Source organism: Engraulis encrasicolus, chromosome 13 (genome assembly GCF_034702125.1).
Source record: "Engraulis encrasicolus isolate BLACKSEA-1 chromosome 13, IST_EnEncr_1.0, whole genome shotgun sequence".
Lineage (NCBI taxonomy): Eukaryota > Metazoa > Chordata > Actinopteri > Clupeiformes > Engraulidae > Engraulis > Engraulis encrasicolus.
In genome coordinates, this window is record NC_085869.1 from 48,628,543 (window position 1) to 48,651,698 (window position 23,156).

The window sequence follows — 23,156 nt, forward strand, 5'->3', positions numbered from 1 at the left end:
CTTTTCGATACTTAAGAATGGCCCACGATACGATGCGATTCGATTCAATCTTCAGAATATATCACGATATATCGATACATTTCGATATTATTTACACCCCTAGAAAATACACGTTATTCACAATTTTAGATTCGAAAAATAAATAACGAATCATTCACCTTCCTGCCTGGCCCAAAATGCCAGCAAAGTCATTTTATTGGGCAACTATCCCCTACATCCCTGAATCTGTTTTGTTAAGCTAACCAACGGACCTCTGAAATGTTGGTTTCTTGTACTATTTCCTGAATCCCATGACAGTTGGAAATACGTCTAAAACAAGTTGCAGATATCCACTTGAAACTACAATGTAGCAAGCCATGGACCACCAGCAGTTCTTCCACAGGCCACCAGAGGGCCGCCAACCTCCTGTTAAAAACCAATTCCCTAGCTAATAAAAGACCTAATTGAGGGCCCCTTGTCCTATACAGATGATGAATAGTACACACAGTCTCTGGTTCAGTGGCCTATGACATATTATTTACAACATTATTTCATTGAGGGTCCTCTTTCATAGCTCTACCATGTGTTTGTGTGTGTGTGTGTGTGTGTGTGTGTGTGTGTGTGTGTGTGTGTGTGTGTGTGTGTGTGTGTGTGTGTGTGTGTGTGTGGCTCTGGAGCCCCCTGGTGGTGCTCAACACACACTGAGGTCTGGGAGCAAGTAGCAGGAATCCATTTCTCCAGTCAAAAAATAAGTGGAGCATTATTGCTTCAATATTAATGGCTGCTCGCAATCAGGAGTCACATGACATATTATAGACCATATTGACGCTTTACAGATCAACAGAAAACGTTTTTGAAGGAATTTGTTGATATTGAAGCATTAAATGCTCTGGTTATTTTTGAATACAGAAATGGAATTCTGCTTCATGCTCCCAGACCTAGTAGTGGAAGTCACGAAGCTGCACGGAACTACAGGTTGGGCAAAGAGCCAGCCAACCTTTTTCATGTAGCAGTCATAAGATCCTAAATCAGGGGTAGGCAATTAGATTGGGACGCGGGACGATTTTTTTTTTCTGACAGGGGCGTCGCGGGCCGGCCATGGCCATGGTTATTCACTTGTAAAAAAGTTGTTGTATTTTTTTCTTATAACAGAAATAAGTACATCTTCTATGCACTGATAATATGCCAACTGCTGCATCTCCTGGCATTTCTCTCATGAAAAGGGTGAACTGCCGTAATGTATACAATTACCATTTGCTATTTTCTGCCGCTCGCGGGCAAAATATAATTGATGGCGGGCACGGGCTACTAATTGCCTACCCCTGTCCTAGAGAATAGAGGCCTTCTGACCTCACGATTGGCATCACCATCGCCATGGGACCTTGGAGTCAAGGACACCTCTGAGCTGGCCCCGCTGGCCCGGCCTGTAATTCAGCCCTACTCCCAGTTTATGATCCAAATATGATCAAAATATGGTGTGTTCACTAGGGGTCAGTTGTTAACAGTTCCTCTTCATTTTACATTTTTTGTAGCCCCATAATGCACGCCGTTCCACCAACGCAACACTGTAATAGACATTGAAAAGTCAACTACTATAATACTACACTACTATGGCATAATACAGGGCCTTTAGTAATGCACTACTTGGTCATTGAATTCTGGTAACAGCTAATTTACAATGCTATTTATAAGCTATTTATGACTCTATTTTATAATGTTATTAATAAGCTATTTATAACGCTAAGGGGTTAAAATATATACTGCACACAAATGTTGGGCTCAAATTTAATATATATATATAAATTGACATCAGCTTGCACCAACAAAAGCAGCGACAACCGATACATTTATCTATTTGCAAACAAACACATACAGTACTGTTTAACAGTTGCTCAGCTTTTGATGTCCAGCTGTAAATAAATTGTCATAGTTATGGTTCTATTTTAGATAGTGTCAAAGCTAATTGCAAGTGTAACCTGTGGTCAATTCAAAGGCAGAACTACCCTGCTTGAATCCAGCACAAACGCTGCTATACAAAAGATAGGTCAAAGGTAATGGTAAATGGACTGCTTTTATACAGCGCCTTCCCACTCCTTCGAGCACTCAAAGCGCTTTACATTGTAGGCCTCACATCCACCCATTCACACTCACTTTAACACCGGTGCAAGTGGTCGCCACACACAGTACCACCCTACCATCAGGAGCAATTTGGGGTTAAGTATCTTGCTCAAGGAGAGATCAATGGGGTCAGGCAGAGTGAGGCTTGACCTGCAACCCTCTAGTAGCCGAATAGGCTCCTCTTCCACCTGAGCCAGGCCACCACCTGCCATATGTTGAATAGGTTGTCATTATCCTGCAAATACTGCAGAAAAAAGGTTATTTCGTAGCTTATACAGTAGGTAGGGCGGTGTGATGCACTCGAACCATAGTTGCTTGTTGCTTGAATGTTAGCACCAGTGTGAACAGCATAGTTGTACATGTCTCTCATGCCCAATTTTTTTTAGACTATAGCCTACAACTCTTAAACACTGACTACCTGACCTGGCTTCATGCAAGGTGGGGACGATAAATGGGTTTACTTTTACATGGTACAGCGATAAACACACAAGTTTTTTGCAATTAATGTAGCTTTTTGAAGTGTAACACCTGTTGTGTATTCACAGTAGAGTTTGTGTCATACAGTTACAATGGTCTGGATAATGTACAGGTATTTAAGTGGTGGGCCTGTGTAGGCCATGAAAACCATGAAAAATCTATTTTGTTTTTAATGCAAAATACGCACATTTCCTTTTTACATCAGTGCAAATGAAGGAGGCCAAGTTAGGAGGAGTCCATAATTTTTACATTAAAACATTTATTCAATCTTTCTGACAACCTATTTCAAGAAACTTTAGTACCAAGAATCCATGATACGCCTCATGCTCATGAATCTCATGTTGGGGTATCCCATGTTTCTATAGTTTCTGTACTCTCCAGGAGGGAAGTACCACATTCTTCCTCTGTAGTTGGCATGCTCATACATGAGCCAGTGCCCATCCATCACATGGCAAGACATGCAGTGGTTCATACGGTAGCGATCCATGATGCTGTCACAGTCATCCATCATCTCGTGCATCTGACCACCGAAGTTCTCCCTTTCGTAGATCCTCATTCTGTAGTTTCCTCTGTACTGTGAATATAAGCAGATATTGGGCACATTTACAAACCATTTCATGCAAAGTGTTCTCAAAATACCGTATACCTTTAATTCCTAAAATGCGTTATTTTGCTATTTACCATGGGGATATGGCGGCAGGAATGGATCCAGTTGTTCCAGCCCCACATGCTCATGTAGTCAGGGTACTCGCCCCTCCTCATGAAGTACTGCATGCCCATGTAGTTGTTCTGGTCGTACATCATCCAGCAACCGCTGTGCACCCTGAAGGAGTGGCAACGGCTGAGGTAGGGGGAGAAGTCAGCGAAGTCTCCACTGCAGTCCCAGGAACGGCCCCCAAAGTTCCTGTCCTCATAGAAAGTGATCTACACAACAGGATGTTGTTTTGTTATATGATGAGCATCATAGACTAAATGATTTAGCTTATGAGGACACTGCACCATTACTGGAAGTAGGCTCATTTAACACCTCCCCTTGAGTGGAATAATTGAGTTGTACCGTTCTCCTCTACTTCCAGCTGTTCTCTGAGTCTGGCAGCACAAATTTCACCTCCAAGCTAGCATACATAATTTAATCATATGGGACCAGCTAGAAGCTAGCTGCCCTCTTGCCATCTAATGATAATTGCTAGCTTGGAACTGGAAGTAACACCACCACACTATGAACATCGTCGGAAGAACAGGAGAAAGGTAAATCTGCAGTATTTAACTCAAGGGAAGGTGTAAAATGAGCTCATTTCCAGAAATATCTGGATAGCGGTATCACTTTAAAAGCAGAACTTTTAAGTCCTGTATTGGGCCGTGATCGCACTGGACGCGGATTTTACAGTAAAAGGCGGATGTGTTCTATTGTTTGTTAATGAAAATGAGAGGATTTCGCATCGAATATCAGCGCAAGGTGGATTGCGGAATTTCCTCCACTCCGCGCCTGGCAGATCGAGTTGAAAAAAGCTCAACTCAAGGCGGCAAATCCGCATGACATCATGGTCTGATTTCCAAATGTTTGATAGGAGACCGTTATAAACTTTCATGTCAGATTCACGATCCAGCGTTAGGAAAGCAAGAGAAGAGCTCGTCTTCTATCCATTTTATATATATTTATTACACAGATTTACAAAGCATTTTGTGTATGTTTCCACACTATACAAATAGGGCTGGGCGGTTTTGGAAAAAAATAGCATCACGGTTTTCTTGATGAAAATTGATATCACGGTTTTCTGCACGGTTTTTTGATAGGCCTATGCGACGATTTCCCCCCAAATCTTAATCTTTCTGAGGAAAAGACTGAAAGTAAATGTTAAAATGAGATAAAATCATATTCTCCATTTATATTTTTTCATTTTTTCATTTCAATAATATTTTCTATAATTTATAGTTTACATTTCCCTATCCAACAAAGTCTCAAATTAGAGAAAATGCAGCATTTCATAAAATAGCCTAAAATCTTGACCAGGGTGCCATAGATTTTTCAAGTAAGAAGGGATAAATGATTAGAAGCAGCTGTTTGTTTTGTCAAGACAGCCCAAAACAGCTTATTTCATTCTACACCTGGCAACACTAATTGCTTATTTGTCGTTCTACACCTGGCAACACATCCGGCGTGTTGCGCTGCCGCAGGACTAGCGAGTAAACAACAGTGGGACAGAAACGAAACAGACTGAAGACAGACACGGAAAACAAACGGATTTACTTGACATTGTGTGCATATTGTCTTTGAATTGAAGTCCAAATCCAACGTAGAAGGTATTTTGTCCGGTAGTTTGTGTCATATTGCGATGTGTTTCGCTCCTATTTTGCCCCCAAATCATTTCAAACAAATAGCAATGTAGCAGTGTATCTTGTCTGCCCATTGCATTTGAAAGCTAGGCTACTTTAGCTAACAGAGATTTCCGTCTCTGATCTTAACAGCAGTGCTGCACACACAGTTGGGATGGTAATTAAATACAGTTAAGAATCAGATAACTGTTGTAGCCCGTTAACATAGCACCACATAGAATTGCCTTTTATTTAACTTTGTGAGATCAAAGGTAGGCTAAATTAATTGAAATGTTTGTCATGATTCATCCATGCCATGTGTGTTCATCATGTTTCATTCTCACAAGCCTCTAGTGCGATTAACCAATTATTTTATTAGTTCAATCAACATCTTACATTGTGGTGACATGCCCTAGTAGAACAGCAACAACAGTGGACTTAGCAGAGTTGAAATGAAGTGTCAGAGACTTATGAATTAGAAGAATCTTTGGAAGTATGACACGGAGTATGAAGCTCACGCACATAACATAGTAGGCTATAAACAACAACAACAAAACCGTCTCTCATCAAAAAGAGAACCTTGTGTAGTGTAAACCGAGATCACGGTTTTTTAACGGTATACCGCCCAGCTCTATATACAAATGACACAACACCATCGAGTACGTTGCGAGTGACAGTTCAGCCGTTACAACGTTGCCTGGTCAACGCCTTCGAATGAGCACTCGGTGTGATCACTACAGACAGGGGCGCCGCTAGGGGGGGAAAGGTGGTACTGATTCTAAAGGCCCGGCCCAACGCAGCACGGCCCTCGGCCCGCGGATGGGATAATAAAATATTAATAATATATTCTTGCTTTTTTTTTAAGAAATGTATAATTACAAAGAGATAGTCATTGTAAATAAGATTAATAAACACACAACTGTCGATTCCCATAACGTTTTCGACAGTTCTTTCATATATTGTCATTTACCCTTCCCCCTGAGCTCTTGCGAAATGGTGCGGTCCAATCTGGCGCAAGGCGTTGAATCGGACAGCATCCGAAAAATGCTGGCAGCAGGTGTACAGAGCGACTGAGGTCTTAGGCGTGGGCTAACCCATAGAATGTTAGTAATATATAATCTATGTGTTAATCACATGACGGTGAGCTGGTGGTGGCAGTGAAGGCAGGTTGGCAAAAACTTAAGGAAAGACGGGAGAAAGAGGAGAGGGCCAGAAGAGGCAGTCAATTCAAATGTTCTCCAAGAAAGAAGGTATGGTCACTCAATGACATTTTCAAACGCTATCAGATGGTAAGAATCCTTGGATTAGCCTCCAAGAGAGCACGTTAGCACATTTCCTAGGCCTATTGAAAAACTCCACCTTTATTGTCACCGCACACAAACGGAAAAAGTGGATGAACGTCCGTGATAAACTATGAGCCTCGTGGGGATTAAGTGAAATCTTAACCACAGAGTGGTGGACAAATGTGAAAGCAACCGACAGCATCAGTTGAAACTAATGTGCGAGAAATTAACGCAGATTTGACAAACAACCTGTAGCCTACGTTGGGGATGCTGCCATCCATCATCCATTGAAGTATCATGTTTGCGCAGGAGAGCGGTGCTTTTTACAATCGGTGCCTATTTTACAATTATCCCTCACACTGCAACAACACGAAGAAGCCTAATGGCTAGGACAAGAGATTGTTTTGTTCTCATAATATCACTAAGAGTTTTACCCTTGGCACGAAATGAATGCTTATCGGACGTCTAAATTAGACTAATGTCAGCGTGGTGCTGATAGACAGCGCGCCATTTCAAACTCGTCAATCTGGTCACGGCAGTCATGGGTGAGCGGTTAGGGCGTCAGACTTGCATCCCAGAGGTTGCCGGTTCGACTCCCGACCCGCCAGGTTGGTGGGGGGAGTAATCAACCAGTGCTCTCCCCCATCCTCCTCCATGACTGAGGTACCCTGAGCATGGTACCGTCCCACCGCACTGCTCCCCATGGGGCGCCATTGAGGGCTGCCCCATTGCACGGGTGAGGCATAAATGCAATTTCGTTGTGTGCAGTGTTCACTTGTGTGCTGTGGAGTGCTGTGTCACAATGACAATGGGAGTTGGAGTTTCCCAATGGGCTTTCACTTTCACTTTTCACTTTTCTTTCACGTTCGGTTTAAGTCCGACAGAAAACTTGGATGCAGAAAATGAACAGCGATTTGACGAGACAGTTGCAGGTTAGATATTGCCGGCCCGTCACTAAAGCATTTTGGATGATCTGCGCATTGCACAGCCTATGGTTACCTGACTGACACCGACTACCAATAAGCTCTGTGAGTGCAATGGAATTGCGTCGCGGACCCAAGCGGCAATACTAACCACATGGAGTAGGCGCAAAGACAGGAAAAGGAAAACGTTGAGTAGGCCTAAGATATCTGCGCAATTTTAATTGTTAGTGAAAATGATATTGGAATGGGGGGGATAGGCCCAAAATTATAATCTTTCATACGGCCCAAAAATCCTGGCGGCGCCCCTGACTACAGATAATGGACGCGCATCGCGGACTGTAAGCAGAAATATGCGTCCCGTGTGATCGTCGCCTTACTGATCAAAAATATGTACGCCTACTTTGTCACTGGCTGTTGTCCATATGAAGCTTGATATTATTTATATTTAGTCACCGCCAACATCCCTAATCCCCCATTGTCCCTTAGCATCACTCATACAAAGGCAATATTTACAGCAAAGAAAAACATGTTAATATGTCATATATCATATACTATATATACATGTGTGTGTAAAGATATACAGTATAGTATATATTTTTTAAAGCAGGTGAATGGGTTAACAACTAAAATCTGTCATTTACTGCTCTGAAGTACAGTATCTTACCCTGCCCATGGTCATGGCTGGTTGCGTGTCAGAGCTGGCTTGCTGCCATAACATGCCTATGAGACCATTTTATACTTAACATGACCTGGCCTTGTTTCAAAACCCTGTGTCGTCAGCCCAAACATGTTGTAAAGGCACTGTTTTTGAAAGCAGAATGAAAAAAGGTCATTATTTTGTGTTGAGTGCTGTTAGAAATAATTGCATTTTTCTATATTGTTTGGTGGCACACTGGAGAATATTCCCCTAACAAAGAGCTGTTTGTATGGAAGCCGTTACAACTGTATTTGATTCCTGTACATGGATGTACAGAAAGTCACATGATCAGACTCTGTTCATTTGCACTTTGTGTACTTGTAGTGATTTGTGTAGATATCATCCATGGTTAGTATTATTATGGTTTCTACACAATGTGAATTACCAAAGATTGTGTATGAACACCCAGAATAGTTAGCAAAATAGGACAATTGTGGATTCAGGCATTGACGCAGGGATAAAAACACAGTACTGTGTGTTTGGACATGTGTGTGATGCAATTAAGAATATCACAAATTAGGCCCGTAACGGTGCACTGTATTCATACTGAACCGAACCGAAATGACCTTCGGTACGGTATGTTAGGCCTATATGTTTATGTTTTTACCGCCTGTTGCCCCTACACCAGCAGGAGGACCTGTGCGCGATTGGAGGAGTAGCTTAGTGGAAAAGTGTACTGCTAGCAACCAGCAAGAGCTTGAAGTAGGCTATGGTTCCCTCTCACTGCAGTTTGGGAAATCTTGGTGACTTGCAATGTGCCAAATCGCTTTCAGACGACATGCAGCGGTCAAACGAGGTTGGGGTAAATATCCCACCTTCCAGCGAATACGCAATATAAGCAGGGTGCACAGCAATGTCTTGTGCGGGGAAATAGAGGATTGTACTTTGTGAGAACTTTTGAAAGTGCTATTACTTACACTGATGAAATGTCCGCCCCAAAGAAGCAGTTTTCACTGCAATATCCGTGTATTATCAATAAATCCATTTGACAACGTCTTGAATTGATAATTGAGCTTTAATCTTCAGCTGAACAGTTTCAAAACACACATGAACTAATTAAAATAGAAACTAGTGACATAAAAAGGTCCACATGTCTTCCGGAGTAGAGAGAGAAGACGTTTGTTTTCCACAAGCTGAGAGAAACGCAAGTGGAGTCTAGAGTCGCTATGGAAACCGAGTTTGCTTCTTTCTTAAAGCTATGAATTCTAATTCTGTTAATTTCCCTACATAACATGAATCATTTTAAACATTTTGAAAGGTTTTGTTTAGCCTACTGTTTATAATTAATTCATTAAAATGTAAGAAATGAAACTAAGAATAAATTAAAATCCACAGGAAAATAGCCCTAGGGCTAGTGTTTAAAAAATAGTTTAGCTTATTAATAAAATGCAGCCCTTTGAATGTTTTTTTTAATTGGTCATTTTGACCATTTGTGGTGCAACTAACCACGCACTGAGGAAGAAAATGGTTTTGCATTTTTTTTTTTTACTATATACTGTACCGAAAACGTACCGAACCATCACCCCAGAAACCAAGGTACGTACCGAACCGTGATTTTTGTGTACCGTTACACCCCTATCACAAATCATATATACTGTTTTATATCAAAAATCACTGTGTACATACAAAGGCGTCATGGACTATAAACAGAAGAAAAGGGGGAATTGGGTCCTCATTACATTGTATGGAGAGGGATTGACCTTTCAAATGACATTGTCCTTAGCCTGGCAAAATTTGTCATCGGCCCTGCCTCTGCATGCTAATCATACTCTGAGAGTTGACTTTTTTGTTTTGGATAATTTCCTCTGACTCCTTGATTGACTCTGGCAAGGAAAATGTCTGTCCTGCGTGCCTCAAGGGATACTTCTTAGTTTCTTATCACAGACAGCCATGTTCAGTCTTCAGTGGGCATAACTACCTTGCAATTCATTGTTATACCGTAGCCTTTCACAGAACGATCTACCACCTGGGCCTCTCTAACTACAACTACAACTTCACAGGAGTTCTGATTAAGTGTCCATTTACATTTAAGCGGTAATGTGGAGAACACAAAACATTTTTGTAGATGTCCATATCTTAACAGTATACGGCAGTGGTCACAAATCTTTTTATGCCGGAGATCCTTAACCTCTGCCTAGATGGCAAGCAAGATCTACCTCTTTTAGCCTTGACAGAAATACAAAACCCATTCAAGACTGTTTCACGCTGAGGCTTTCAATTTAGCCTTATTTTAATTTAATAAGATTATTATCAATATCTGTATAGCCTACTAGTAACTAGTAATTGTATTGCAATGGGAGTCAATGTGATGGCTATGATGACTGAATATAATCATGTAGGCTACTGTATTGGCCCTAATATAAGAAGACCCTGAATAAGATCACTATGTTTTCATTGCATAGACACGAAAGGAAAAAAAAACCTACTTGCCCTAGCAGATGAATAGTCTACACGAAAGTCGTGTAGGTAAGACTATTCATCATAGAGAGGAAACACTTTACTATACTCAACATGTTTAATGCACATGATGCAGAGGTAAAGACAGCTGTTGAGAAGACAGGCAAGGACTTCTAAATATATACTGTATATCAGGGGTGCTCAGACTTTTTCAACATGCGAGCTACTTATTGAAATGGGTGTGTGGAAGTGATCTACTGGGTGTTCGGGTGTTTTAAAATACAGCTGTTACTAATGCAATTTTAACACCATATGAAAATGTATTTGTATGAATACACATCAACAATGAAAGGTGAATCAGTGGTGAATAACAGCCTCAAACAGACCTTATTTAGGCCTAGGCCTACTGTAAATTACGCCTGTTTTTGATCACAAAGGGAGACCATAGTAGGCAATCAAGTTTATGATAAATTTAATTTTCATAAATTAATGAAGACTGTTATTGATGTGCCCTCTTGGTTTCTGGACAGATTTTATGTGATCCGTTTTTTAACTTTAATATGAGTGCAGAGCGATTTTCTCCCTCCCTGAAGTGTTATTTCATGTGTGCATGCTTGGGGTCACCTATTTGAAGTGATGTTGGTTTGGGATTTCATGGAGAACTTTTTTAATGCCGCTGTGAGAAGTAAACAGAACAGCGGTTTGCGGGCGTTTGGCGTTTTCACGTGGATTGTCTTCGTGGACGTTACAGACATCCCTAGTTCCAAAAAATAAACAAGGAGACATCTACTGAATGGACCGAAAAGCGCGCTCTCTGTCTAGCGGCCGCGCTGAACAGACCATTTGAAAAGACGCGCCTGCACTCAGGTTAAACAGGCACACAACATTCACTCTCCCCTCGCACGTGTGCCTATGAAATCTAATCGAAGTAGCCAACTCCACGCTCAATGCGGGAGTTGCATCTTGTCTGCACTTCTCAGAGCATTGTTTAAAAGGGGGGGAAAAGCAGGGAATTGCCGGTGTTCGATCTGTTGTTTTCATCTCTGGCTGTTTCTTTTGAGCGGTGACGCTGCCTGTACTAACTGAACATATAGCGCACGGTATCGGCAAACGTCTCGTGCCGTCCTATTTTTGTGCTCCGATGTTATGACTTATTAAGAGTTTGAGTGTGGCGCTTGACAGTTATCCTCCTTATCTGAAGACGCCGTTGTGTTTATAAGCTATTTACAGTGTAGACGCCTGGAGTTAGCCTGTCAGATTCTGGGTATCCCTGGGAAACTTTTTTTTTAAAAAGTGTCCTCCTACCATCTACCAATACTGCCTCCGCGATCGACTGGTCGATCGCGATCGACCTATTGAGCACCCCTGCTGTATATATTTTCAACTTTATTTAGACAGGACAGTGAATAGTGGGTTTGAATGCGAGTGGGAGAGAGAGACAGGGGAGGATCGGGAATCGAAATCGGGTCTCCTTTGTAACAGTGCAGTGCCCTACCGTTTCTTCCACGGAGGGGGCGACAGGCCAGCTCTTCTAAGTGACAGGACAGCTCATTGATGAAGTACCAGTCCACTTAGCACCTAGCTATCTGGCATGTAAACTGCATCGATAAGTAGGACGCTCACACACGCTCACACAGCCCATAGCCTCCCATGACAAAATGGTCATGAAAATGCAAAATTAAAAGATCAAACTTTTGTGTTTTTGCTTTAGATGATAAACGTACCTTTAGGTGACTTGCTAACTTATAGTGAGAATACTAACTTACAGGGGAATGCTGTTCATTGACTTTAGCTCAGCATTCAATACCATCATAAACCAACAGCGGATATGCAAACTGGACAAATTGTGCCTCAGCACCTCCTACTGCAACTGGCTGCTGGACTTCCTATACCAGAGACCACAGGCAGTGCAACGGAGACGAGAAGCACTACAGGACAGAGGTGGACAACCTGGCCAGATGGTGCAGCGACAACAACCTCCTGCCAAACGTCAGCAAGACAAAGGAGATCGTGGTCAACTTCCAGAGGGGCCACAGACAACACTTGCCACTGACCATCGATGGTGCTGTTGTGGAGAGAGTGAGCAGCACAAAATTCTTTGGAGTGCCCATCAGTGAAGACTTCTCCTGGACCTCCAACACAGCATCACTGGCCAAGAAAGCCCAGCAACACCTCTACATCCTGCGCAAACCGAGGCATGCCAGTGCCCCACCAGCCATCATGACCACCTTCTACAGGGGGACCATTGAGAGCATCCTTATCAGCTGCATCACCGTATGAGGTGGAAGCTGCACTGACTACAACAGGAAAGCCCTGAAGCAGTGGATTCAGCTGGGAAGATCATCAATGCACCCCTCCCCTCCCTGCAAGACATCTACACCTCACCTGCACAGTCCTCACAATCGTGAGCAATCTGACCCACCCAGCCTCCTGCCCTCTGGGAAGAGGTACAGAAGCCTACGTTCCAGAACCACCAGACTCACAACAAATTTTATACACCAGGCCATCAGGATGCTGAACTCCCTCACACACACACACACACACACACACACACACACACACACACACACACACACACACACACACACACACACACACACACACACCAATGGATCTGCACTGTGACTGCACCTGCACTACACCACAAGAGCACACACACACACACACACACACACTCACGCACGCGCACACACACACACACACACACACACACACACACACACACACACACACACACACACACACACACACACACACACACACAGCACTAACAAGAACTGCCTAGATCCTGCAACACACAAAGCACCAGCGCTGCACATTACTCTTTCCCTTAAACTGCACTATGTGACTTTGCACCTTCCTGCACTAACTCACTTGAATATTAAGACAATACAACATGCTACTTACAATTCTGCTTCTCTAATCTTACCACTTTTGTATATAACTATTATTATTATTTACTGTTATTATTGCTACTGTCACTGTTATTATTGTCTTATTGATGTAATGTCTTCCATTCTATTTGTATCCTACCTTTTTGTCTACATGTTAAATGTTCAATGTTAAATGTTCATTTGTATTTATTTTTCATCACTTACTGTTACCTGTCCTGTCTTGCACTTTATGTCAGTCTGTAAAATGTCAGTCCTGTGTATGTCTATGTCTTGGCATGGTATTTATTGTTTCATTTTCCTTGTATGACTTGTGCATATGAAGAAAGTGACAATAGAAGCTGACTTGACTTGACTTACTGTATGTTCCATATCCATCTAAGATGGCCTTGTGCCACCCTTGAAACCCCAACCTTACCTCACATCATTAAAATCGGAAGACAAGCCAGTCTTTTTGTAATGTACATAACATATCGTTGTTTTGAGGCGTAGGGTATCTACCATTCTACATTTTGTTATAGCTTGAACCTACTACACTCGCTTCCCTGAGCACCCAAGTCATAACACCTCTGTAACCAAGGTGTAACTGAGCTGTCAAGCTCCAGTTTCTTAGCTAGCGTCAGGAACAGACAGATATGTTAGCAAATGAACTTAGAAGTAAGGCTGTTGATCTTCAAAATTAAGAAGTGTAGCCCTTTCCCTAGCACTTTACTCCTTCTCCTTTTTCTGTGGTATTTAGAGGAGTTTTGCATTCAATGTGATCTACTGCAATCTACAGCGCTAAGGGAATTCATTCTCAACCTCTGCTGGTCTCCTAAAGCAGTGAGCACCTTACGTCACATGGATCCCAGAAAAGTAGTCTCATGAATCGTCACTAGCTCATCAATCGTTTGCACACTGTTAAGCCAACCATAGATACACACTCTTTGCGTAATAACTTGCTCTGCTTACACTGCTCAGTCTACCACTGCTCAATTTACCATCTTTGTATAATAACTTGCTGTGCCTTTACACTGCTCAGTCTACCATACCGTAGATATACACTCTTTGTCTAATAACTTGTTCTGCCTTTGCACTGCTCAGCCTACCACCTTTATGTAATAACTCGCTTTGCCTTCACAGCGCTCAGCCTAGCATCCATACACACTCTTTGTCTAGTAATTTGCTCAGCCTTTACACAGCTCAGCCTACCACAAATATACACTGGTGACACTTTAGGATAGGGTTCACATGCTGGCCACTAATACATGCCTAATGACTGTATATGACATACGCCTCTTTTCCACTGCCGTTTTTCTGGTAGCGCTACTCAGACGCCACTTTTTGGTATTCGATTGAGCTGTGTTGTGCCCAATCGAAAATCAAACAGTGACGGCCGAGTCGCGCTGTGTCGAGCTGTAGGCCTACCAGAAAAACGGCAGTGGAAAAGGGGCATTAGACGTGTCAAGGGCCTAGGTCCTTATTATGATGATGGTCCTTTTTATTATTATTGTATATTGGGTAAAGGCCTTATTGACTGAGAACAAGACATTTGTGAATACATGCATAACAAATTATTGACTTTGCTTAATGTGTGTCTTATAAGGCGCTGATACTTGTGTAAGACAATTAGGAATGTGTCTAGTATGTGAGCCTTGCAATATAGTTACCCACTCTTTGTCTCGCTAGCACCAACCAATTTTAAGCTGAATACTGCATTAATGTATATAGCAGATAATTAGTGTGCATGGATTGACTTGTATTTAGATGGTGGGACAGGAACTCGATGTGCAATTTTGTTTATGTTACATGGAATTCATACCATAGGCTGTTTTCACATTGACATGGCTTTATTCAAATAATTTGACATTTCAGGTAGATCTTAGTACCAAGAATCCATGATACGCCTCATGCTATTGAATCTCATGTCAGGGTATCCCATGTTGCTCCAGTTTCTGTACTCTCCAGGAGGGAAGTACCACTGTCTTCCTCTGTACTGGGGCTGCTCATACATGAGCCAATGGCCGTCCATCACGTGGCAAGACATGCAGTGGTTCATTTGGTAGCGACCCATCATGTTGTCACAGTCGTCCATACACTCGTGCATCTGACCACCAAAGTTCTCTCTCTCGTACATCCTCATTCTGTAGTTTCCTCTGTGCTGTAAATATAAATGAACAAACAGCATAATTACAACATGTTGACTAAGTAACAGTCTCTTTGTAACAAATATCAAATATACCTGTATGTATACTTCGATGTGTATATATATATAGTAAAGATATTTCTGCACATATATTTACCATGGGGATATGGCGGCAAGAATGGATCCAGTTGTTCCAGCCCCACATACACATGTAGTCAGGGTACTCTCCCCTCCTCATGAAGTACTGGTTGCCCATGTAATTGTTCTGGTCGTACATCATCCAGCAACCACTCTCCACCCTGAAGGAGTGACAGCGGCTCAGGTGGGAGGACATATCAGCACAGTCTCCCATGCACTCCCAGGAGCGACCCTGGAAGTTCCTGCCCTCATAGAAAGTGATCTGCAGAACAATAGAACTTAATATTAATGAAAAAAACAAGGGCAGTATATGGCAGTGGTACATGATTTCCACTGCATTGTTAATGTAAACAGACATTGAACATATTTATAATTGTTATGCATCATACTCTCATATTTTAAATTGAGTGATTTGCTCTGCATATGTTAAAGTTGTACTGGACGGGAACTGGAAGTCCTATATTTTTCAATGATTAAGGAATGCCTCTCTTAGCAACTTTTCAGTACTACGCAAAAATAATGACAATGTTTGATAGTAATAATAATAATAATAAACAATTACCCGTTACACTTGCTGCCTTTATTTTGTTTGCGCATTCTCTTACTGTAGACTCCATAATGCCAACAAGGCAGTTAGGGCATCTACAGTATGCCACACTTAAAAACTTCAACACATCAAACATTGTTTCAAGCGGTACCCATGCATTAAAAAGTTATCTAATAGCTTGCAAAAGTTTGAAATAACAGTATCTTACCCTGCCCATCATGGTGACTGAGTCTAAGATCTGGCTTGCTAAATGATTGCCCCATGTCCATTTTATAGTGCACTTCACTCCTAACCATCTGCTGTACTTTTGTTACAAAGCCCTGAGTCATCAGCCCAGTGATGTAGTAAGGGGCCTGTTTTTGAAAGCAGAACCTAAAGGGTTATTATTTGGGATTGAATGCATTTGGAGATAATGGTGGTTTAGATTCTTTCAATGACAGGAAGTACCCATTTTTTACACTTAAAAAAAAAACACAAGATGGATTTGTTGCAATTTCACCTGGAGTGGGAAATTATTAGATTTTAATGTTCAATTTACCATGTTCAGTTTACCACCCAAAGAAATGTTGGGTCAGAAAATGTATCGCGTTTAAGGGTTGAACCATAACTTCAGCTATCTCACAGTTTTGTAGGTGGTTTCATCAAAGTAGGCGGTCTCACATAGACTTAACTTTTTACTCATACTGTTGAACCTACAAAGCCATTATTTCCAAATGCTTTCAAAAACAAATAATAACCCTTTCGGTTCCGCTTTGAAAAACAGGCCCCTTACAACACGATTGGGCTGATGACTCAGGGCTTTGTAACAAAGGTACAGCATATGGTCAGGTGTGAAGAGCAGTATAAAAACACCCACATGCCAACATAATGGCAAGCCAGCAGTAAGACAGAACCAGCCACCATGATGGGCAGAGTAAGATACCGTTTAATGCTAACTTGTAATTTAAATGTTTGTTTTAGCCAAAACAACACAGTAATGACACTCTTACTGTAATCAAATATTTACTGTATTCTTAAGTCAAACAGCAGAGTTTAAAAAGTATTTCACACGTTTAATTTACACTTGAGGAATAAGAAATGGCTGAATTATTTATTTATTTTATCATTTTTTTCACTGACAATTTTTCAATTATTATATTATATTAGTATACAGTATTTTACTCCCTGAAACAAAGATATTGGTCTTGTGGAAAGTAGGGACTCACATGTAGACTAGCACAGTACAGTTCATATATCTTAAAACGTATTATATATTATAGAAAGGTACATTGCACTGCTACCTACTTTTGGATAATGACAGATAAAAACTTCTTTTTGCTTAGATTACCTTCTACGAGGACAGGAACTTCCAGGGTCGCTCCTGGCAGTGCATGGGAGATTGCGCTGACTTCTCTTCCTACCTGAGCCGCTGCCACTCCTTCAGGGTGGAGAGTGGTTGCTGGATGATGTACGACCAGTGCAACTTCATGGGCCACCAGTACTTCATGAGGAGGGGCGAGTACCCTGACTACATGGGCATGTGGGGATGGAACAATTCGATCCACTCTTGCCGCCACATTCCCATGGTAAATAAATTACACTATCTAAGTAGAATTTTCGGTAGCGCTGTGTTTTAGAGTCCCCTAATTGCAATAACAGGGTAACATATAGAGCACTTATATGGAACCTACAGTTAAAAGTAACTGCAAATACTAAGTTGCCTAGCAATGTTAAGTTGCAGTTTGTTATGTACTATAGTGCAACTGTTCGAGGACAAAATGCCAAGGCTCACCACCAGTTGTAAATGTTTACTGAAAAAAAAAAACCTATTGCCCATACAGTCCTTCTATAATTTTCCACAGCACACCAGATGATCTCTCACAGCACATTAGTGTTCCCCAGGACTGTGGTTGAAAAAAATATTGCTGTAGTGTACAGCAATTTAGTTTTGTGTAGCCCCTTAATGTACGCCATACCTCCAGTGGTATGCTATAATAGTCATTGAAAAGTTCAAGGGCAATTTTAGTCGTCTACAACATCCAGCTTTATTGCCCAAGCTACCCATGACTTAGCAATAGCGAAGACGCGAAAATGAACCATCCAAACCTGACAGTGTTGCTTGCACGGAGAGCTCACATTGACAGCTTACCCATGGGGGCAGCACTTTGCATTGTGTTTTAAACATCTTAACATGCTCCAAAAATCACCCCAAAAATATGCAACATCAGCAGACACCTTTCAACACTATACTGTAGTGTGTATGACTCAATAAGAGTGAAAAAGTGTTTAAAACAATGTGTTACCGCAGAGATACACCAGCGGCGACGCGATTCAAGCGACAGAGTGTAGCAGCAAGCGATACGAGAGATTGAGGAGACTAGAGTATGTCCGTACAGGCAGAAGGCAAAGCATTCAAGCATTCCCATTGGCTGTGGTCACTGACCTCTATACAGTCATTGGCTGTCGCGGCTTGTCGCGGAACCGCGTCATAGAAAGTTGAAAAGATTTCAACTTCAAATTGTCGCGCTCGTCGCGCAAATCGCTCTAGTCTCCAGAATCGCTTTTGTCTCTCGACTCAATACAAAGTCAATTACTTCCGTCGCTCGACTCTCTGCGGTTAGTGCAAGCAACCACATACCGGTTTGTTTACATCACTGTCTTCCGGTATTTCAAAGTCCATTCGTTGAGCTACATAGCGCATATCCCTCACAAAAACCTGAGTTTTGGAGACAGAAACTTATTCCAGCATTTTAGTTTTTCAATTCATACATTGTGGACTATGTGAGATGTAAGGCATGAGCCCATTAGCTCTACATTAGCCCATTAGTTCTCCACATTCTCCATCGTGGCTTTCTGATGCTGCTTCGACGGAGCAGCATAGCTGGATTGACCATAAGGCATGTATGACATTTGCCCGGTGGACTGCTGCCCCCATGGGTCTTCGCTATTGCCAAGTCATGGGTAGCTTGGGCAATAAAGCTGGATGTTGTAGACGACCGAAATGGCCCTTTAAGTACCATAGGACTGCAATACTATGACACAACACAGGGCCTTTAGTCAGATAAAGCCTTCCCAAGCTTCAGGCATGAAAGTGAAAATGAAGGGCAGGGCAACCCTGCAAAACAAATAATTTTGTCCAATGTAGCGATACTACCACATGCTGACACTATAGAGGTTTGATGTTTTACCATTATGGATGTTGACAATATGCCTCAGTTTGATACGTTTCTTTTGTCTCAATCAAAGCATAGGGATTTCTTAATCCATTTCCTGTTTTTTCTGTAGCACAGTGGCTTTGGTGCAATAACGTATCCCTTTATACACTTTCAATTTTGAGAATTTTTAAAAGGCCACATTTTTTAGCAGTTCCTTCACGTACTACTGGTGGCGCTACACTAGATTGTCATTGTTAATGTTAATTTTAGCCTTACCATGGTGCTTTTGGTTTTCAGAAGTGTTGCCAAGTCCGCTTATTATAAGCAACCTTGGGCTTCTTCTTTTGAGCAGTCGCTTTGAATTTTGTAAAAAAGTTGCGTGTTGCGTTTTTTTGGGCTTGTTCTTTTCAGGGTTGGGCTTGCTGTTTTCCTGCTCTGCCGGTCATTTCAATGTGTTTCTCAATGGCAACTCGTTTTTTCTCACTCATCCTTACAAGTGACCCTACTACAGCATTGTTAACTCCCACTTTCTGTGGTCCCTTCACGACGCCCGTCAGTCGCTTCTCTTGGGTTTGTTTTCAGGACGTCAGTCGCTTATTTGTCGTAGAAAATCTGGCAACACTGGTTTTAAGTTCCCACGTGTGTGTGATCACGTCATCTCTAGCACTCTAGCACTGTCTGTTGATGGTCTTGACTTGGCCTTACCTGTCTTGGTCCTGGTATTGATAACGTCTGGTCTTGATAATGTCTTGTTCTCAGGCTGAGCGGTCTTGACTACATCACATCATCCTCATATTTAGGGGTCTGACACACCAAGGCGGTAAAGCGGCGCGGAACGGCCGCGGTTTTTACCGGCGTCAGTGAAAATACATTGAAACCTATCTGTCCTTACACACCAACCGGCGGTAGTCGAGCGTCAGCGGCGCGGGAGCCGGCTCCGCGCCGCGCTGCTTTTGGAAAATAGAACTCGAGCGTATTTTTCACGCCGGCGACCGGCGGTGGCTCATTCAAATGAATGGCAAAGTAGCATGTTAGCTTTGGCTGTAGGGAGGGTTTTGAATAGGACTGGCCGCGCACGCCGACGCTGTCAGTGTGCAAGGCAGAGAAAAGCACGCCGGCCAAAACTAAGCAGAAAGACCGCGTCCGTCCTGCGACCGTTCCGTTCCGCCTTGGTATGTTTTGGCCCTTACAGGGGTTGGAAAAAATGGAAAATAATGAAAAACACCTGTCATTTTAGAGTGGGAAGCTACCTCTTGTGTCCACGGTTAATCCTGTTGGATGTGGTTCATCCTTCCTGGTGGTATGCAGACATTTCCTTGGATACTGTGGGTCTTGATGCATCACAAAGACTTGCTGTCTAGGTCAAAGATGCAACAGTTCCACGTGCACCAAGAATTTCTCCTTTTTGAACTTTGATATGTCACCCATAATGTTGTGTACATTGCAAAGTTTACACTGCTAATGAACTCTTCACACTTCACTTTACTGGTGCAATGTGCCATTAATGAGCATTGGCCAACAGGCTGGTCCACTTGAGCCATGAAACTTCCCACTCTAAAATGTCAGGTGTTTCCATTATTTTGTCCAACCCCTGTACTTTGTAGTTACCATTTTTTCACCCATTAGGTACCATGGAACTTTTTGCTGTTACCCTTTTGTTACCCAGAAAAATACATCAGAATCAGGGGACTACGTATAAAAGAAAGCGTTACCGAGTTTTCATATTTTTAGTGCAAAGGGAAAAGAATCTGGTGCCACACGGATGTCTATTTTCTGTTATTTATTTTTTCAGTCCAGTAAGACTAACGTTTCAACATGCGTCTTCATCAGAGTCCTCCAAATATATGTTTTCATATTTTTACATTTATTTATAAGCATTTATATATTGTTTAATTACATTCCTTGCCATTTCTAATTACAGCACAGAGGAAACTACAGAATGAGGATGTACGAGAGGGAGAACTTCGGTGGTCAGATGCATGAGTGTATGGACGACTGTGACAACATGATGGATCGCTACCGCATGAACCACTGCCAGTCTTGCCACGTGATGGAGGGCAACTGGCTCATGTATGAGCATCCCAACTACAGAGGAAGACAGTGGTACTTCCCTCCTGGAGAGTACAGAAACTATAGAAACATGGGATACCCCAACATGAAATTCAGTAGCATGAGGCGTATCATGGATTCCTGGTACTAAGCACTTGAAACTTGAACCTGAAATATGTTGTCCAAAGGTTTGAATAAACCTGTTAATGTGAAAAAAGCAATCGACTTAATTATTTTTCTGGTTTTACATTCAATGTGACAGAAGTTAATAGGCAGTGATTTGCATTTAAGTTTACAACTTCAATGGTGCCACTCCACCACTTCAAACCAGCAATATTCATATCTGGTGCTTAGCCCTACCAGAGTGAGGAGCGTGCGTAAAATTGACAGAGTGCAGAGTGCGTTTTACAAAGGTAATGAGCGACAGTTCTGTTTCGCTCCAGTTTGCTCCGATACCACTCCTGCCTATTTCAATCAATGCACTATTTTTTTTGCACAAAACAGCCTAAATAAGAAGTATTCAGCTACTGTTCATGTTGTTCTTTCTGTTCGCAAAATGTCCCTATTGTGAACCTGAAAATGGTGGAATGTTCATGAAATGGCTATGTTATATGACAAGATGGCCGGGGATTCCCAGTTGTAGCGAGATTTGCATAAGAGTAAGTTACCTGGGCTATTGGACTTTATTCTGCTGATTTGTCATTTCTGGAAGGCCCATACTACTAGCCTAATGACCATTTCCTTGTGTGTAAGGTGCACCGAAATTGTTATTGTCTTGCAAGGATGTGTGGAGCGTCCAAAATGCTTTCAAACAAAGTCACACATGAGAGTGAGTGAGGGAGCGAGCCCTTGTGTTACCGTAACATGCCTGTCTGAACGTCAAAATGAATCCAACTTTTAATGTAGGCGAGTGAGGAGTAGTTTCACATAAGCGGGGTGAAATTTTAGGAACGTTTTTTGAGTGGAGCGTCAGATACTAGCCTGACTCTCACCTCATCCTTGTGTATTTCCACTCAGCTTTGTGAGTTCACACAAAGGTCTTGAAGACCTCTGGATTTGCCCTGCTCTCAAACCAAAATGTGGAAAAAACAATCAGGATCATGGAATTTCCATGGATGTAATATGTCAAAATTTAAATGTAGTGGAGAAGGTGGGAAATAACTGAATCGCAGCAGTTGTTTCAGCAACAAGGGATACTCGCATGGACTCATTCATCAGCATTGATTCTGGAATTACCTTCGCCAAGGAGGTCATGTTTTGGTCGTGTTGGTATTTCTGTCTGTGTGACTGTGTCTGTTTGTCAGCAAGATAACTTAAAAAGTCATGAATGGATTTGGATGAAATTTTGTGGAGTTGTTGGAAATGACAAGAGGAACAAATTATTACATTTTGGTGGTGATCCGGATCACAATCCGGATCCAGGACTTTTGAAAAGATTCTCAACCATTGCAGGATAGGGTGAATTTTGTCATTCGAGTTTCTAACTACACAAAAAGAAGGCAGAGAGACTCGAAAGAAAGAGGGTGCAATATAGTCAAATGTTCTATCACACAGCTTCCTTGGCAGTGGTCTACACTCATGTCTAATTTTAATTGTATTTTCATATAGTTAAAAGCTGCAGCTCATTAAAAATGTCAGACAAGTGTTTTCCTAATCAAGTGCAAGGATTATTGATAAAACCACGCTTTCTGAGAAATTCGACTATAGTGTAGCTCCTAATGCAAGGCCACACCCATCCATCTGGCGAGATTCAGGTTAGCTGGATACAACTTTAAGTGATAGAGGGCCATGGTAGTGTGGTGCTGAAATTCAGCACCCATTCAGCTCCTTTCACATGCTCTGACCCATATCCCTTACTCCTGTATATTAAAGATGTAGTTGGTGGCACATTTTAATTTATGATTTCTAAGGGTGGGCGATATATATCCTCTGTGAAATTATCGTGAATGTTGTTTTGACGGTTCGAGTAATTTTGCAATATCGAGATATTTGTATGAAGTCGCTAAAATCAACAAAGCGCTGTGACAGGACTTGTCCAGATAACGACGTCAGACAAGCCTGTCAACCAATAGTAATATTGTTGTG

The 23,156-nt window shown here is 42.0% G+C and overlaps 4 protein-coding genes across 5 annotated transcripts in view; 2 read left to right on the forward strand and 2 right to left on the reverse strand.

Annotated features, from left to right (window-relative positions):
* LOC134461304 (gamma-crystallin S-1-like) overlaps positions 1 to 23,156 on the forward strand; it is a 383,074-nt gene that overhangs the window by 206,343 nt on the left and 153,575 nt on the right. The gene's annotated exons all lie outside the window — the stretch shown is intronic.
* Positions 2,870 to 8,093, reverse strand: LOC134461289 (gamma-crystallin M2-like). Of its 2 annotated transcripts, none has more exons than XM_063214101.1 (3): positions 8,085 to 8,093; positions 3,256 to 3,498; positions 2,870 to 3,148 (listed from the first exon to the last, which is right to left on the reverse strand). In XM_063214101.1, exons 1-3 carry the CDS (start codon positions 8,091 to 8,093, stop codon positions 2,870 to 2,872), a joined length of 531 nt encoding a protein of 176 aa, XP_063070171.1. The 2 variants fall into 2 exon arrangements, with proteins under 2 accessions (XP_063070171.1, XP_063070170.1); XM_063214100.1 differs by lacking the exon at positions 8,085 to 8,093 and adding an exon at positions 7,758 to 7,772.
* Positions 9,235 to 21,230, forward strand: LOC134461303 (gamma-crystallin M2-like). Its single transcript, XM_063214131.1, has 3 exons — positions 9,235 to 9,326; positions 17,211 to 17,453; positions 20,944 to 21,230. The coding sequence occupies exons 1-3, from the start codon at positions 9,255 to 9,257 to the stop codon at positions 21,220 to 21,222; spliced, it is 594 nt and encodes a 197-aa protein (XP_063070201.1). The 5' UTR covers positions 9,235 to 9,254; the 3' UTR covers positions 21,223 to 21,230.
* Positions 14,940 to 16,108, reverse strand: LOC134461309 (gamma-crystallin M2-like). The gene is made up of 3 exons (XM_063214138.1): positions 16,097 to 16,108; positions 15,361 to 15,603; positions 14,940 to 15,218 (listed from the first exon to the last, which is right to left on the reverse strand). The coding sequence occupies exons 1-3, from the start codon at positions 16,106 to 16,108 to the stop codon at positions 14,940 to 14,942; spliced, it is 534 nt and encodes a 177-aa protein (XP_063070208.1).

What these genes read in the sequence shown, in the direction of transcription:
- LOC134461289 (XM_063214100.1), bottom strand. An exon ending in CCTGCCGCCATATCCCCATG is followed by an intron (nt 3,149 to 3,255) that starts GTAAATAGCAAA and finishes TTATATTCACAG; the next exon opens with TACAGAGGAAACTACAGAAT.
- LOC134461303 (XM_063214131.1), top strand. Translation starts at nt 9,255, where the DNA reads ATGGTTTTGCATTTTTTTTTTTTACTATATACTGTACCGAAAACGTAC. An exon ending in CCATCACCCCAGAAACCAAG is followed by an intron (nt 9,327 to 17,210) that starts GTACGTACCGAA and finishes CTTTTTGCTTAG; the next exon opens with ATTACCTTCTACGAGGACAG. An exon ending in CTTGCCGCCACATTCCCATG is followed by an intron (nt 17,454 to 20,943) that starts GTAAATAAATTA and finishes TTCTAATTACAG; the next exon opens with CACAGAGGAAACTACAGAAT.
- LOC134461309 (XM_063214138.1), bottom strand. An exon ending in CTTGCCGCCATATCCCCATG is followed by an intron (nt 15,219 to 15,360) that starts GTAAATATATGT and finishes TTATATTTACAG; the next exon opens with CACAGAGGAAACTACAGAAT.